Here is an 18915-nt window from a genome sequence, read left to right on the forward strand (position 1 = left end):
AGGTGCTAGGCATACTGGTATAGTAGGAATGTGGACTGTGACTTGCTGATCACATGGATGAATGTGCCCATGATTCACAGTGTGTGGTTTGTGTTTTTTTGGTTTATATTTGTGTCTTTAACCCCCTGTTTATATTATATTTATATATGTACAATCAATCGGTAAATAGAGATACTGTGTAGCTTGTTCCCATCATGTTTCAAGTCAACCCAACCCAACACCACGGAACGTCATTTGATGAGATACAAGAATACAAGAATGAACTTCTTCCTGGTAAAATAAACTGTATATCACTGGTTTGCTGGTAGAGAGGAAACAATAATAAGTCTCTTTATTCAGCTGAAGAGTTTTGTTCCAAAAACATCATTCAAAGTCCATTCTTGATCTTATAGGAAATAATAAAAAAACACAGTGAACATTTCTTTTAATCCGCTATTTAAATCATGAAAATGTACTTAAAGCAATACAGAGATAACAATTTTCCCTGTGAATGGAATACTATTAAATCATTAGATTATGATTTATGCATTCATGCAAATGCAGAATTACTGTTGTATTGGTGGAGGTTAAGTTAATGTTGAACTTAGTTTATTATCATTATTGAACCATAAAACCTTTAAATACAATAAATAAAATACTTGCCGATACATTTTCTAACAATCAAGTATGTATTTGTATTTAAATATATAAATATAAAATATATTATAAACTGTTTAACATAATATAACATCATACTTTATAGACTCTTCATAATCTCATAAAAAAGTACCTGAAATACAGTACTTGAGTAATTGTACTCAGTCAAGAATCTATGATTTTTGTACATTAGAGTAAGACAGGCTAACTATTCCCCCTGCTTCCAGTCTTTATGCTAAGCTAGGCTAATTACTTCCTGCCTCTGATTTTTCTTCATAGTCGATGTATTATTTTAGAACAAAACTCTTCAGGTATAAAATGATGGAATGCGTTCAACGTTCTGGACAAATTATAAAAGTAGCATGACTGCACTGAACAGAATTAACAAACACCATGACCAGACAATTGTTTGTGACAACAGAATACAAAATAAATTCATTTGAATAACTTAGTTTAAGTCCAGTGTCCGCAGGCGTGGAATCCAGTTCAGTGCAGTCCAAGCGGCCAAAGCTCTGAGTTTTCACAGATAGCGAAACAAATAAATTAAAGTATGCAAGCAGGAATACAACAGAGACTTTCTATGGCAGGCAAACATTAACGAATATGGAGTGCTGTACATTCACACCCTGATTCAAAGTCACCCAGCTTGGTCACGTGCATCACTTGATCCACTAACCTCTTGCTTTTCTAAAGTCTGCAGTGTCCTTTTTCTCCGTCCTCATCCATTTTTACGTCTGTGTAATGTCCCTCCGGAGGTTTAGGAGACTGATGCAGTCCCTCTCTGTGGCCCTGCCCCAGCTCACAAAGTGGTTCAGTGTACTCCAGTGATCTGGCAGAAAATGATGACGACAGCTCAAAAAACTGTATCCAGGTCGGCGCCGGCCTTCTGTCTCATAGTGACGAGGACTGCTTAATGCTGTGAAAGCTGACCCGTGAAGGGGAGGTGGGGATGGACATGGCCTGGGTCATCCGGGCCCGGATGGAGTGCTGCTCCTGCCACCGGTGGAACCGCTTTCTCACAGCCGACCGCACCTGGTGACAACAAAACAGGAAGAATCATAAAAGGTCAGCTGATCTAGTGCAGGGGTTTCAAACTCAAATACACAGTGGGCCAAAATTAAAAAATCGGTACTAGTCGAGGGCCGGACTGGTTCAATGTATATTACAAAACGTATTGAAATGAACCTATTGCACATATTAAATCTGGAACTAACAAAGCTTAAATTATTGCCTATAAAAACATCATTAAACATTAAATAATCAGTTTTAAATAATAGTTTAAAGGGGACCTATCATGCAAAATGCACTTTTGTACGTCTTTTATACATGAATATGTGTCCCCGGTGTTCCAGGGAACTCACCAAGTGTCAGAAAACACAACCCTCTCTATTTTCCTCCATACCCAAATCTCTAAAAAAGGGGCTGCAACGGATCTGATAAAAACTGATCCAGATTTGAACACTGTCCTGACGTCAGGACGGTGGCGCTACGGCTATTGGGCCAACTCCACCAATCAGGAGGAGACAGCCACGGCCATTGCCGTTCGAAAGCGCTGGAGACGCTGTAGTACATATGCCAGGCCAGTAGATGGTGCTGTTCTCACAGAATCAGCCCTTGCTAAAACAGAGCTACAAAAGTGCAAATTGAGCGAAATGAGGCATGGCTAAAATGCATGATCTGTTTGGTATTTTGAACAAAAAAAAGTATAAATATGCCTTATATAGGTATGGTCCTACACTATATTATTAAAATATAGCATGATAGGTCCACTTTAAGCCAGATACTTGGCATCTCATCTTGGATGCAAGTTCATCAATATTTGGGGTCAGGCTCTGAGGTGAGGAAATCCTCAGGATTGAGTGAAGGTGTGCGTGCAATATACCGGCGGGCCAGATCTAATAGGAATTAGAAATTATCCTGCGGGCCTTGAGTTTGAGATGTATGCTCTAATCTAGTGCATGTAAATGGTCTGCAAAGGATAAAATCATTGTGTTCTCTCCAGAGGGAGTTTCTCTCCCAAACAATCTCCCCTGCCTGAAACTCCTCCATTTGACTCCTTTGGTTACTTCTGGGACATAATGACATCACAATAGCCGCGTTCACACCAAGTACTTTGCCGTATTTAGTGCCGGCACTCAGAGCCCCGGCACTTATGACCCCAGGGCATTTAGTACAGATCGCGTTCACACCGGAGTACTTTTCCCTGAGGGAAGATTACGCAAATGAGCCGCTGACGTCACTTCGTCTTCTTCTGCTTTGGGTTTACTGGCAGGCCGCAAACAACTTCACGGCGTATACTGCCACCCGGAGTCCCTGGCCGGAAGTCCCCGGAGTTGGGGACTGGCTTCAGTAGAAGCTGCTGGGACTCCCAGCAGCTTCTACTGAAGCCTTCCGAGTAAATCGCCAGAACGCCGACACCTCCTCATCTCCACCGCTCCCATGTTTTGTTTTGTGTTGCCATAAGTTAGTCTCTCTGCGTTTGTGCGCTGGGCGAATGCTAATGCTAATAATGCTAATGCGAGGATAATAAAATGGCGGCTCTACAAAACATTTCAGAGTTGTACGGGGCGTGGTTTGCAATTCGCCCAGCCAACCAGAACTGGGGCACTTTTTTCCCCCAGGAAAGTACGATCTCTCAGCAGGCACTAAAAATGGGGGTAAAAGTTCCCGAGATTAAGTGCTCTTTTTGGTGTGAACGCGACATAAGGGGTACTAACGGAACTAAACGCGAAAAGTACGGTGAAATGTACTCCGGTGTGAACGCGGCTTATGTAACACTCACGCCAACACATTGTACGTGCCAGGCTAAGAGGCGGGACAACTTAGCGGTTCACCAATCACAACAGAAGCCGCCATTTAACCAATCAGAGCAGAGTGGGCTCTGTGACATAATGACATCACTGTGTAACACTTGCGCTTCTATTGGCACAAAATACAAATATGAACCTGAAAATGAGCATATGTCCTCTTTAAATGTCTTTGTCTTTGCTGTTTTAGGCCATTTAATGATATTTTAATATGTATGAAAACAGCAGACAAAAGTACATTTCACGTACTGTACTTAAGTGGAATTTTGAGGTACTTTTTTATTTTCTGCTACTTAACAGTTAGAATTCCTAGAACCTTTAGTTATTAAGACTTTGCAGATCTAGATTAATAGTATAACATGTAATCAGTATACATTATTATATTGGGAGATGTGCATCAGGGGGGAAATGACTGTCAACCAATTGGAGGTTCAGTGGTTCAGTCCCTACAGTCAGCGGTCAACATGTTGAAGTGTCCTTGGGGAAGACACTGATCCCCAGAGGTGCTTTGTAAGTCGCTTTGGATAAAAGCGTCAGCAAAATATATGTAAGATGATATTATATGAGTAAGACATTATTGATCCACAGGGGGAAATCCAAAACCTTTTAAAAGTCTCCATGGAAGACTTTCCTTCAGTGTTAATTTCGGAAACTATGACAAAATAGGTTTAGCACTTACCATTTGTTCCATGACTTAAAATTATAAGAAGGCAACAATTTCATTAAACACTTAATGTGACTCTGTCAACATTCATAAGCTGACAAAAAAAATGAGACTAAAATGTTGTGAAAATTAAAACGATCCCAACATCTCTTTTTGTCACAGTCTACCTTCGTCTGTGTTCTTGTCTCTTTTAGCTACTATATCATATATGTATAATAATACATGTTGCACTTCCTTGGGTTAGGTCAGGTTTATGTTGATTGATAATGGCATAGTTGGGTGGAGCAGATTCTCTAATAATGTGGGTTGAGTGGATGGGGCTGACCTACACACTACTAATGAGTTCAGTCTGGAGGACTCGGAGTAGCAGAGCTGCATAGTCACTCAATCTGGGTTTTTCAATTGATCATGATGAGGTGAAATAAGTTTGAATCCAAATGAAAATATATTTGTTTTTGGCTTGTCTGATTTATTAGATTTTATATATACAATCTAATAATGACAAAAAAAAGGACATTTGACAAAGGAAAACATTTTGCCTAGTGATGACTTAATAAATGATAAAATGTTGACATAAACTGGAATAAAAATATATGTTGTTTTTGACTAAATATATATAAATTAAATTAAACTGACTAAAATAGGACTAAAGCTAGTAAGAATTTATTTTATCAAGACAAATACTTTACCTTAATAAAATCCAAAATGTATATATTGTTTTGGCATGAATGGGCTTCCATACTTATCAATCTCTGCTATTTAAAATCAAATTTGCACCTGCAATTCCACTAAATTCCATTTAGTTTGTAACCAGGATCTATTGCTACATCTTGCAGTAAATCAGTTTAATGATGATTAAAAAGGGTTCCTCCTCTTCTCCTCTCCTCTCTCACGTCCAAACCAAAATCAATCGTCCCATGTGTCCCACTTCTCTACATCCCTGCCTTTAGTAATCACTATCCAAAAAAGAGCTTTAATCTAAAAAAAGCTGATCCCCACAATCACTCTAACACACTATGATATTTCACATCTCATTTCATCAGTGTGTTAACCAGTGTTGTATTGGCTTCTGTCATCTGTGAACAAGATTTAATCCTCCCGGCACATGTTATGGAACGAACTGTGTTCCCCTTCTCGCAAGTGACCACGGCTATCCTTTGTTCATCTGTCTCATTTATTTTCTGCTATTCTCAGCCTGAAACAAAATCCTAAATCAATATCCTCTGTAAACTACACACGCTGGTTAAGCTCCTTGTTGGTCAGTGATGAGACATCCATTCATCATCTAGCCGGCTCTCACAGAGTGGGATGTTGACCAAAGGCCAGCAGTCAGCTGATATCACATCCATGTGCCGCTCCTCGAGGAACACCTTGTAAAGTGATGATTATTCTGCAGTGGACTGAATCACCAGATTACGATTCAGCAGACGAACCAGCAGGCTGTCCTGATTAAACTCAAGATCTGACATAATCCTCATTACCACACAAAAAGGTCAGGTGATACTATATCTTAATGCTTATTTCATCTTCATCACGCAGGTTTTAGCTGAAGCCAAAAGGGTATTGATCGCTACTTGGGAGAGCACGATGTGGAAGTTAATTTACCCTTTGAAGTAGAAAGCTGTCCTTTTTCAGATAAAACCTTTTAAAGGCTCTAAAAATTGATTTTCTCTGTCAGCTTCTATGATAACAGATGAGGTCCTTCATGAACCGGTTTGGCCTTATAAGTATTTATTGCTGAAAAACATTAGCGAACAATTAGAACCAACAGGGTTTACAGGTCACTATTTAATTTAGGAAGATTAAAAAAGAAATTATGACATTGAAGTGGCCAGGTTTCATTTGAAAAACAGGAAATTTAGAAATATATTGATTACGATGTGAAAAAAGCTGTTTGGTTGTCAATCAAATCACCTGCTGAACTTACATGTTACGTGTGGGAGAGAAACTCCCTCTGGGATTTGAGCCTTTGCAGACCATTTACATGCACAAACACATATAACACACTACAGGAGAGGGAAACCCCCCAAAAGTATAGAAGGACCTCTTTATGATATATTTTATACTTTTGGGGTTTATACTTTTTTTAAACTTGCATGATTTTCTTCTGATTCATATTTAATGAGCATAGTTGAAGGGAGCCCAAAACTCCTTCTGTGCTGTGTTCTATAAATATAACAAATAACTTTGAACGAAAAAACATGTTTTCAGAGGCTTTCAAAACCTTTTCAAATATGTAGCAAGAAAGGGAAAGCTCAGCAACAGAGACAATGAGTTACGATGAACTAACTGAAACAACAGAGCTATTGTTTCTTATACTGCTACAGAGTGATCCGTCAGTACTGCCTGGTGCTTTATTTTGAAATTCAGTCAGTCGGTCTTTCACTACGTCCCAAATATGTCGATAGTTCTTGGATGGATTGCCGTGCAACCTCTTCTGCTTCACTTTTGTTATTTTGCTGCCTGTGAAGTGTAAAAGTTAAACTAAATAATCATTTGTGTGCTTGTTATTGCTTGGAAACTTCTGCAGAGATTGTGCAAAGATGGGAGGAGGGACAGGTAAGGTGGAGGAGAGGAGGGTTGAGATCTTTTGGAAGAAGACAAAAAGATTGATGCCTATTACTTTTTTAGATTTTTCTCTAGCTTGTGCAATGCTTTGCTTTTGGTAATTTATCTCTGTTTTTGGGTATGAAAACATTGTATATCCCACACATATTCAAACACACATTCAAAGATTTCATCCCCCACAACAGGAATCATATAACAAAAACTACTAAACAATAAAACGAATTAAATAGTAAAAAGTAAGAATAATAAATAATTTGATAAGATCAGTGTGGTTAATTTAGATTCAAACAATAAAGGAATTAAACAGTAAAATGTAAGAATAATACATAATGTGTTAAGTTCAGTGTGGTTAATTCAGATTTAAACCTAATAAATAAATCCTATAGCATTAAGTAGGAGAGTGTGCAACATTTAAATACGTTTCAAGATTATTATCTTATAAACAAGGACACATACATAAGAGATAGGTAACATGACATCTACCCTATAACACCACGTCTTATTATTACCAATAACCTTTGTTTTTACTTACAGTTTTGATACATTTGATTGAACCTGGTGTCCCAATGTTGAGTTATTTATACATTTGCTTTTCTCTCTCTGTTATTGTATAGTGGTGAACCCTTCCCACTTGCAGCATATTTTCCCCGTCCGGTTTTTCAGCCGGTGCAGAGTTACTTCCTGATTATGGGAGTTGTTTTTTTTCCAAGAGAATGTGATCTCTGCACTGGAACACTGATAAATACACACCTGGTGTTTGCAATACCAACTAAGCTTATTTCATTTACATCTGGCAGGTCCTAGCCAAAGCCAAAAGGGTATTGATCGTAACTTTGGAGAGCACGATGTGGAAGGTAATTTACACTTTTACTGTAGGTGCAAAACTGCACTTCAAAAAACAAAAACTTTAAGGCTCTAAAATGGATTTTCTCACTCTGCTTCTCATACTATGAATGATGAAGGCCTTTATGAACAGTTTTGACTTCTGAATCAAAACAAAATGAGTTTGAATTGGCCAGGGTTCATTAAAAAAAGGTGAAATTCAGCAATATTCCAGTAAAAATGTGACAACAGCTGTTGGATTGTCAATCTAACCACTTGATAGTGTTTGCAATATCTACGGGAAACCACGTAGTAGTCGTTTTTGGCTAACCATCTGACTCTTGTATAGTCCCCATAGTAATCCATACTGAACAAATCAAGCAGGTCCTTTCATACAGATACTTGGGTGCATTGATTGAACAGCTGCTGTCATGGAAAACCCAGATTTCTGGTTCTTATTCTGCTTATTCTTATTCATGCTTTTTTAAATAATGTTTTTTTTTGCCTTTAATAATAGTGCTCCAGTATACTCTGGAACAAATATCTGATGCCTATTTTTATACATGGTAATTAAATCACTTCTATAAGTACTGGTAATATTAATAATAATTTCATAACACATTAAATGTAGCATCTCTGCATGCATATTCATATTTCTGCACTATTTTTAGAGGGTTTCACCCCCGATTTCTCAGTGAGACCAAATTAAGACTGACATTGTCATAAGGAGTAGAAATTGATGTCACTTACATATGACAAGTCTTAATTATGCCCTAAATAAAAATGCTTCCAGCGTTATCACTCAACAACAACAGCCACCAAAAGGGAGAGTGGAAGCGCCTGAAGATGGGTAATATAAATACATGTTGGAAGCAAGGGGGAATGTTAAATGTTAGATCAATAAGCGGATGTGAATGTGCTTACCTCGCTGTTTAGGAAGCAGTAAAACACAGACACAAAGAAGCCCTGTGTGGTGAGGAAACAAAACATCATATAAAAAGGAGGGCATTCAAAACGTCAACGCCCTGATCCAGTTTCCATCACATGCACAGCAGCTTGTCAAACGTTACACTCATTCAGTCATCTCTAAGGATGAACAATTCATCCGTCCAATACTTGTTAATCAAAAATACACCCATGCAGATGATATTACACCCTGAGAGCATTTAGTACGTCTACACATACCTGGAAGGACTCCAAAAAAGAGTTGAAATATATAAAGACAATTTGAGAGATCTCATCTTCCCCCGGGTTGACAAAGAACAGCATATAGGTGAGTCCCAGGAGAGGAAGAAGTACCAGTGTAGCCTTCACAGCTTTCCTGCAGACGATCAAAAAAACAGACAGGAAGGCTGTTTTAAAACTTTTACTCACTGACATCTGTATCCCTTCACCACACTCGACAGATCCAAGTATACAACATGAATTATTTATGTGTGCACATTCCGGAGAAGCTCAAAAGTTTTGTCTCATGCATGTTCACCTGAATAATGCACGTGACAGTAAATGTACCTGTATTGGATTGTCTCTGACGTGGTGGAGGCCCGCAGTTTGGTCATCAGGATTCTCACGATGTTGAAGAGGAAGATGAAGTTGATCTGTTGGGTAAAGCAAACACAGCGATGAATTTGAGACCTTATATAAAGGGATTATAGTGTCTAGAAAGAGGCTGTTCAGGGGTCACTGTTTAAAGCAAACAATGGAGGATGGTTGCCTGGCAGCAGTGGGATACAAAACTCATCAGAGTGTACGGACAACAAAGCCCGGAGTGAGGGTCTCTCACCTGCGGATTCAACTCTCTCCAAAACAGGAAGGCCCTGAGGAACTCTCGTGTTGTGAACCACACAGATGACGTCCGTATACGCATCACGGGTTTAAACTATCATCAGGTTTTAAAAAACACTTTCCCAGTAACTACAAAAAAAAAAACAGCTTTGCTTTCTCTAATGGCCTTTCATTTATTTTGAAAGAAATATGGAAGCCCATTTGTGCCAGAAAAAGGAAATAATTGATTGAGGTACTTAAATTCAGATTTAGGGTCAAACTGTATGTGTACTAAGTCAACAATATTTATTTCAAAATCAAGGTTAAGTCTATTTAAAGTTAAAACATTTTTTTTGTACAAAAGTATAATTTCAAAGGAATCAGATTGCAATATATTATTTTACATGATAATATTACTACATTAAATAACAATTGATGGTTGTTATTGCATTTTTAATTGGATTTTATTTTCTAGATTAATTGATTAGTTAGGTCTACATTGCAGAGAAAAGCGAAAAATGTTTATTTAAGTTCCTCACACTCCCAGGTAATTAAAAATACTTTAACAATTTATAAATGATTCCAACAGTTGGTAATTGTTTTCCTGTTGATCAACCTATAATTACAGAGCTTCCTCCATCACTGTGGATGGCAGCAGGATGGTGTATGTTGGTCAGATTTCCTTTTTTGTGATTGACTAGGAAGAAAAATATTAAATAACACCAGCATTATCCTTTAATGATACTTAAACCTGTAACTGTTATCTAAAGTGCACCTTGAGATTAATATTCCCCACAATGTGATGAATGACACAATCAATAGCTTGCGCAATAGGTGTGGATTATGTAACAACGGAGCAAAAATAGCTGCAGGAACACTACCCAGGACCAGATGACCTGACCTTGGCCTGAACAGATGGATGGCAATCTCTCAAGAAGCATCCATTTCACCAGCTCAATAACCTCATGCATTATGTTAGCATGTTAATAAGATACTTATTTAATACCTTATCCCAGTACATCACCTAATGCCTGACATTAACTGCCGCCGATGGTAAAAGGCACTGATGGTTCACCACCGCAGAAACCTGACAGTTACCTAAAATATTCTGGTGTCCTGGAGATGATCCTGGAGGATCAAGTGCTCAGCAAAAGAGATACAAGCCTGAGAGGCAAATATGCTATTGTAAGCAAGACAATCTTCGGTGAAAGTAGCAGAGGGATATTGAAGGAGGCAGATGTGTGCTTTAGGGGGAGAGTAAGGCAGGAGAGACAGAAACATAAAGAGCCTCTTTGAGAGATGCCTTTTTCAACTAGCGAGAGAAGATCAGGGAACGTTCTGTTCAAGCACGGATGGGAAGGTCAGTCCTCCACTGGAGACCTGGCAGGGAGAAAATAGATCAAACTGAGCAGAGAAACGGTCAATCCACAACAGCGAGGGGAGGTAGGGTTCAAAGAGTCAGGGCGTGCATGTGGATCGGGACGGAAGGTGGAACAAGGACTCAATACCACAAGGTACCATGTGATGTAAAACACCAAAGTGCAAGAGCTTGTTATCCTTAGAAAGGGTTAAAAGTTGCTGTCATGACATTTATTTCATGATGTCACACTATTTGTTGATGTGTTTTTTGTATTTCCCTTCACCAGTGTATTGCCCGTTCTGGATGTGGTGGTGCCACTGCTTCTTGGGTTTCAACATGAGTTTTTTCATGCGTTTACGGGGGCCACGAGTGCAGAAACTCCCATAAAATATCTGTGCCCCGTTAAAGTCAAAGACAGAGTGTGTGCACCGGGTTTGATGGAGGCTTTGGAAGAAAGTAGAATTCCAGACGGGTTTAGCGCAGGTGCTAATCGATGTCCATAGAGAATCAGGCTTTCGCATTTTTCTGCAGAACCACTGATCCAAATAACTTCATTCGCAGAACTGTACATCCCCGGGTCCTCACCAGCACACATGCCAAGCGTAGAGCAGGTCGGTCAGAGGGTCGGCGAGATAATCGAACCCCAGATACACACACACAAACACATCTGTCACTACGATTAAGTTATCTTAGTGTATTATTTAGATACTCTATAGTATTTCGATCTATCTATCTATCTATCTATCTATCTATCTATCTATCTATCTATCTATCTATCTCTCTATCTATCTCAATTGAATAGAGTTGTCAAATGTAATGGATTATGAGCATTTATGTATTAACATTTAGGAATCATTTTAATGTTGCAACTGATAAAGGTGGAGCTAATTTTAACTACTTCATATACCGCAAGGAGACTTTAGTGATTTATGAAAATACATCCTCTTTTTGATTATATTCGGAATTAAGCACAGAAATACAAGCATCTCATAAATGTACTTGAGTACAGGACTTGAGTAAATGTACTTTCCAGCCCTGGACCGAGGCCAGGATCCTGGGAGCGCAGCCAGGAGGGAGTTACTGCAGTCCAGACGAGAGATGACTAAATCTTGTAAGTTGCCGCGCTGAGTCCCCTGACAATCTGCCAAATCTGCAGGATCGTTCAACATGAGCCCTGCTGGAGGCCTGAGTGTCAGCTTCACATAGAGTGAGGAAGAGTCACAATAACACACAGCTTTGCTCTGAATTTAAAGGAGAGGTCCTGCGGGGGCTTAATGTCCTGTTTAAAGAGTTAGCACGGATTCACCAAAGTCACACAATAACACCTAAGAACTAATCGATGGAGGCAGCAGTAGAGCAGAAACTCCCGCGTTCTGCGAGGTAAAATGACTGTTTCTGTCAAAGGAGCGTGGTGGCTCTGAAGAGGGGATAGATAACGGCTTCAGTCCCCCGTAGGAAAGGGTTGAGTGACAGCAAGGTTAAGCGGTGAAAAGATTCTAAATATAGCGTGCACTGCACTTAAACTGATATTGATTTTTTTTTGGTGGGCCTTTCTTTTAGGCGTCTTGTATACGTTTTGCTGATGTCCACAGCAATACATTTCTCAGCTTCTGTGCTGGTTCTCTGCCTTTTCTCCTGAGTGGGGGTGTGTCGACACCATCTAATGTATGTAACACACTACATATGGGTAAAGTACCTCTACTACCCCACTTCAAAGGATCTGAACTATTGCTTAAGAGTTTGTCTTTGTGTAGCTGCAGAATCGGGAGCCTGAGAGAGACAGCAGAGATTCACAATAGTCAACACCTAATGAAATAATGAAATAAAAGCCTGGAAAATGTTCCCTCAGACGTTGGAAATAACAAGATCATTCCTAAGTACAGACAAAAATGAACATACCTTTGGATATCATTCTCTTTTTCCATCAGGATTCCCATATTTCTAACAATGTGCCAAGCTGCAGAGATTTAAATGTCACGCTCGACAGGTAAAGTGTTAGAACCTCACATTCATCATTTTGTAACGTGAAGAATGTGTTGCGGTTTTTAACATTTCACGCCTGTCAGGCATTTTAAAGGACATAATAAAGACTAATTGTATCAGCGAGTTATGTAAAGTGCTGCTGCCTCAGGATAAAAACAAAAGACTCTTACCACTAAGACAAGGATCATGGGACCTTGGTAGATGTAGTCTGTGTAAACGCCAGCTCGCTTTCCAAACCAGCACCTGCAATTAAACAGAAAAATCACAAATGCTTACTTCTAGGCAGGTGTAATTATATTGTCACTCTTTATAAAGTATTCAGAATATGAATTTATTTTTGTTGAGCTGCTCAGGATGTTTATACATGTTCCAGTCCGAGAAAACACATTTTCTTTGAAATAAATAAATATCTTGAAACAAGAAGAACGTCGCAGCACTGAAAAGCTTGAAAAAATACTTTCTTTGAGGTAAAAAACTAAACTTATAACTAAAACTTATTCTAAAACATCATGGATCAAATGATGAACAACAAATGCCTGACTGAATTTGGTTTCTTCTACCAAAGAAAGAAATACCCTGAAAGAAGAAGAACATTGCTGCACCAATTTTTCTTTTAAAGAAAAATAATTTATTTGAGATTGAAAATAAAAATCAAACATTTCAAATTGATAAGAGGATAAGGCTGGTGTTCTATATTTCTATTCTTGTCAACAGATTCAATGGCAAAAGCCCAAAAGGCGTCTCAACACTAACTGACGTCCCTGCCCTGTCTGTGACACTCAGCCTCGAGCCCATCGGATCCTTCTGAAGACATAAATATTAAAAAATGGGTCACAAATTCAATTATTTAAAAAATGGAAAAATAATATACCTGAAAAGATGGTCTGTGTAGTTTCGGTGCTATTCCTCTAAGTATTCATCTAAACTTCTGGGAAGAAATTAAAATGTGCAAAAAGTAACCCTTTTTACGATTTAACGTGTCAGCGCTTCTATTGCACACTCTCAGAATGTAAAAGAGGATGGCATGATTTGAAGGAGAGGACAAAATAAATAATGTAATTCAACGTTGCCATGATGAGTGGAAATTCTGGGCGAGACACTCCCCCCCCCCCTCTGATGATGCTTATCATTTAAACGGAACTATATGGCTATTACCGCTGACCTTTTGAATAGGACTGTTTTGCAAAGAGGCTAATTTGCATAGGAAAGGGAACATTTTCCACGAAAAGCATAGCATATTATGTCATGTAAATATGTGCAAATGACACATGAGAACCAAAAAGTCATTTACTGCAGTTAGCATTGCATTTCAACCCTTGTTGATTTTGACAGTAAGAAAAACATCAAACACTGACATCCTTATCCTTAATGACACTTGTGCTTTAAGGGTTTTAATTAGATGTTTTTCAGCACACATATATATATAAAATGCAGAATCCATTTTCACCTGTGTACCAAGTGCAAAAAGAGACACTTTATATCAATCAAGATCCAAGCACTCCCTCTCAAAGTGGAAATCGCCAGAGGGATAATATGTAATTAAGAATATTGTACAATGAAAATGTGATTACCGCAGGTTAATAATAGACATTAGTCTCCTTAATGCAATACAGTTTGACTTTGCCTATGTCCTTTTATTAGCGGGTTTGGTTTCTCTGAAAAGAGGAGGCACAACAAAGGGCTTACTTTTCATTGTCGTAGTACAGCTTCCCAATCGCCCATGCCACAATTATAGGGAAGGGTATACCTGTGAAGGAAAAGAAAGGACACATAACAGATTCTTTCATCTTTCTCTGCTATTCAGATCACAAAATATGCCTTCAGGGATTTCACGCTGCAATAAGAAGTCCTTGATTCTTTTTTTCACCAGCGCCTGCCAAGCTCTGTCAGAAGCTATTGTTCCTGGTGTGCTGTGATCCACAGATTCAAGCCGAGACATGTCACCATGTGAACTTTTTGTGAATGAATGAGTAGCTGGACTCTGCTTGACGATAATGCAGAGTGATCATCTGATTTACTGATTTAAGGGAGTATAATAGAGCAGACAAACAGCCATTCCTTGACCATGAGGAATGTGCCAGATGCCTCGTCACATGTTAGTCAGGAAATGTTCCACTTAGAAATATACTGCCATTAGTGTAATGGTAAATCTCTATAAAAATATACTCCCACATGCCCAGATTACTTGAAAAATGTAATTTGTCTTGATTTAATCTCGTGCCTATGCCCATCTGCTTTAATAATAATGTCTGCTCTTGAAGCCCGAGTTGAAGCTAAGCGAAGCAAATAAAATTTGATCTTATAAATGTTTGCATGGCCGTCCTGAAATGTGCTGCCATATATTCCTTCACACGGAGGCTTCACGCGGCCCCGGGGGAAATGTAATCCAGATGGCACAATACACCTAATCTCAGCAGCACATAGTTGAGTTTGACAGTGTGAAACGGGGTGTTAGTGAACTCCACACCAAGACGTTTCCAAGCTGCCACAGCAAATCCTGGTATCTCCATCAAGTAATCTGCTCCCATTGTTAGCTTAATGTGTGTCTGACCCTCAGTGTGGTCTGTTAAAGCGAAATATCTAAACTGACTGGAGTTAAACAAGTAGTTTAACATTTGAGAAATACAATTACTCGCTTTCTACGCTATTCAAATTGATACTACTCAACAGCCGGGAGCCAATTAGCTTAGCTTAGCAATACCACTAGAAGCTAGCTTGGAAAATACTCCCTTATAAAAAACAATTTGTCCCTTAAACAATTATCTTTGTGAACATTAAATATGGTAGATTGAGGTGTTAGTAAGTGTATTTTTGATATTGGTAAGAGCATGCTACTAGTCTTTATGCTAAGCTAAGCTGACTGTTCCTGGCTCTCGATCTATACTTAACACGATTGATATCACTTAACAAGTGAGTGATATCAATCCTCCATTTGAAAGAAAGTAAATAAGTGTATTTCCCCAAAAACGTAAACAATGCTAACTAAAGCTTTTTCAAGCCGCAATGTTTAATCTACTGATCAGTTAGTTACCAACTATAATGATTAATCCATTAAATCATTTTCATGCCAAATGTAAGAAGAAATGCAGATTGTTTCCGTTTCTTATTAAAGTGAATATCTTTGGTATAACAAAATACGGTACCACTTTACAATAAGATTACCCTTATAAAGGGTTTACGAATAGTTTGTAATTAATTAATTAATTAAGTTGTGAACACTTTATAAATCATTAATAAGCTTTTATGAGACATGAGATAAACAGGGCAACTGTGACCGGTTGCTTGCCAAATAGTGAGCCCACATGTATCTGTACTGCTAAGCCTTATATTGGCTACCTAGCTTACTTCGTCTTCTTCATCAGCCAGCATCCTTGGTATCTGTTGTTCACTGAGTTGATTCTCGCTAAGTAGCCAATATAAGGCTTAGTCATCTTGCCAAATAGTGAGCCTGAGTGAGTTTTATTGTACGTACACCAGCCGATGCAGATGAACATCCACTTGCGCAGCTTGTCGGTGGAGTAGGTGAGGACGATGGCGGTGTGGAGGTAGCAGCCTTCGCCAAACATCCAGAAGAAGTTGGTGGAGTGGAAATAGTTGAAGGAGGCTGTGACGAGGCGGCACCAAATCTACGAGACAAATTATTCAGTTAAACATTTTACAGTTTCTAATTTTGTCCTACTGCAAAACACTGCATAGCACACCACATGTTCTGTGGGTTACATTATTATCATTTCATCAGGAAACTGTTGCTAAATGGTCTGTCAAAGGAATCTCTGTTTGAGACTCAACGGTTTTTAATACAAGAAACATGCTCTTCTTTATGACTTCCTTGTCCACCAGTCATTTGTAATACAAGTTTTATTTCCCAGAAACACACAGGGGATAACTTGAGTGAACTGAACACATATGGGGGATTTTGGATCCGTCCAATTGAGTTAACAGGCTTAAAGAATCAATGACCAGGAGTATTCAAACTCCTCTGGTGGTTAAAGGCAACCCAAAACCTCACTATAAAGACACATTATTATGTGAAGTTCATGAATACAGCAGCTGTTTCTTGAAACTCAGTTGCTGGGCCGTCCTTGAAGACACTAACAAGAAAGTATTCAAAAAATAATACAATTCAAAAACATTTTATGTAAAGAGGAACAGCTTAATAATTGAAGGATGATCATTTTTAGCACCAAGTCAGACATGTGCAAATACACACAGGATGTCATACACTTTTTAAAGAAAAAGGCTGGTGTTTCTTTAACCCTAACCCTTAACCAACAAGGTGTAACTCCTAAGAGTTTCTGTAACCATGACACTCATCAATCCTACTGCAGATATAAACCATACAAAAAGGCTTTATATGTGTTTATAAAACAGCAGGTCATTGCAGTTTTTATCAAACATTGCAAACAGAGGAAAAGAGCCCATTTGTTGGGGACTATTTCCAACGGCGGATTAATCCACAATTGGTGCTCTTGATAGTATTATGTGCATGGTGCAGCATGGTGTATGTAGGAATAACTCCAGTATAAACTGCAGTGTTTGTGTTGATAATGATAGACCCTCAACAGTTAATAAAACCCCCAAAAGGAAGTCATAGCGGTAGAAAACGATAGAGGCTCAGAGATTGTATACTATATATTTGGATACAAAATATTGTTCCAAGTAAGAGAGAAAAGGTTTCCAGACCGAGCCTCTTAAGGACAATTTAGGTTCTTCAAATTGAGTTGTGCCTAATCACTTTCCGCTTTCTTGACGGTTTGGCAGTTTCCCAGTGAATAAACACCAAACTGTCGTGCTAATGAAGACAGCAGCACACTGTGTACCTGAATGTGTAAACACTTGGTCCAAATAATGCAATTACTGGATCAGGTCCAATCCCCTAATACAAATACTAGAGAATGCCACAAAGATGACCGACCAGATGATATACGTTTTGGGCAGCTCCAAAACAAATGTTACAGTGTTCCAATTAAGTTGATCCAATCCTGGGAACATCTTTTCTAATCTGCTGCTGCTAATGTGTCGTCTATCTATTACAGCTTTGATTCTAATGAAATATTCTGCCTTTTTCTAAGTAATCCAGCCAAAAAAAACGACCTAAATGTATTTTTACAAAAAAAGAAAAGTACATCCCTTATGGGGGTCTGATACAAAACGATCACTTTTGTTCAAATATCTTTGTCTTTGTACTTTTGTGTGATTGGTTAATAATAAGAAAATATATAATATCACAAGACATGTCCTTTAGTCCCGAAAGAAAACTGTTTCTTGTCAAAGATCTAGAGATGAAGTGGTACGTACCACGTTACTTTCGTGCACTGCGGGACTCATGGTCATTTGGACGATAAACCATGTGGCGTTCCTCAGGATGAAGGCGGTGATGAGGTTCCAGTGGATGATGTTTCTCAGGCAGCGGATGCTCCTGCGAGGCAAACAGAGAAGAACAAACTCAGATTAAATAATTAATCAAAATGTGTATGTAAATGAGACCAAATTTGGGGAATTTTTCTATTTTGTAGCGTATTCTTAACCGAGACAGTACACTAACATCGAAATGAAATATACCCCAAACTGACTGGTTAAACATTTTTTTAAACATTTTGGCAAGTACAACTACTGGCTTTCTTTCTGAAAGTTCAAGATAAAAATTGAGTGGCAAAAATGCAGGTACAGCCAGAGGATGATTATCCTAGCTTAGCATAAAGAGACTAGATGTGGTTGGAAACAGCTAGCCCCACAAATCTGAAACAAATAGCCTACATGCAATATGTGATACATTTCTCTGCATTTTGAAATATTAAATATTGCAGTAATGCTTGAGTTTTTCCATGAAAATGTAATAATACGTTATTTATGGTATAACCAACCAAACTGAATGTCTTCAAATATGCTAATTTTATGCATACTGGCTCACTTATAAAGATACATTTAGTTAGATTATCTTGACTCATTGACCTAAACTACATTAAGTGTCACATGATGCCTTAACTTTCTTTGATAAATTAACATGTACAGATGAAAGCCTCTATTTTGGTTGGTAATATTATTGTAATATAATTGTTTTTATTATTATTATTTTTGGGGAAATTGCAACTCCCACATTATGTAAGAATGAAGATGTAATAATTTGTTGCAAATAAATTAGATTTTGCATTCAAGCTGTTTATAACAAAGTGCAGATGATAATTATAAAATGTGGGTGTTATAACAAAATGAAGAGAACGTTTATCACATACTGTATGTGTTGTTACAGGCCTGTTAATTAGAGGTGTTGGTAGATGTGTTTTTGAACTTTGGACGCTGTGTGTAATTTC

General features: G+C 38.4%; 1 protein-coding gene across 2 annotated transcripts in view; it reads right to left on the reverse strand.

Moving 5' to 3' along the window:
- Window positions 1-760: 760 nt before the first annotated feature.
- LOC117473824 (corticotropin-releasing factor receptor 1-like) overlaps window positions 761-18915 on the reverse strand; it is a 78667-nt gene continuing 60512 nt past the window's right edge. Inside the window, exons 7-15 of one of the 2 annotated variants that reach the window (XR_004555062.1) lie at window positions 17903-18023; window positions 16077-16230; window positions 14291-14351; window positions 12775-12847; window positions 9010-9095; window positions 8683-8818; window positions 8422-8463; window positions 1313-1668; window positions 761-1148 (exon numbers count right to left, since the gene is read on the reverse strand). Coding sequence is in view for 1 of the 2 variants with exons in the window: in XM_034119724.1 (XP_033975615.1) it covers window positions 1528-1668; window positions 8422-8463; window positions 8683-8818; window positions 9010-9095; window positions 12775-12847; window positions 14291-14351; window positions 16077-16230; window positions 17903-18023 (814 nt within the window). In the remaining variant the exon portion in view is untranslated. Of the gene's footprint in view, window positions 1669-8421; window positions 8464-8682; window positions 8819-9009; window positions 9096-12774; window positions 12848-14290; window positions 14352-16076; window positions 16231-17902; window positions 18024-18915 lie in introns of both variants that reach the window. The other variant, XM_034119724.1, reaches the window with a different exon arrangement.

This window comes from Trematomus bernacchii, unplaced genomic scaffold, assembly GCF_902827165.1.
Source record: "Trematomus bernacchii unplaced genomic scaffold, fTreBer1.1, whole genome shotgun sequence".
NCBI classification, from domain to species: Eukaryota; Metazoa; Chordata; class Actinopteri; order Perciformes; family Nototheniidae; genus Trematomus; species Trematomus bernacchii.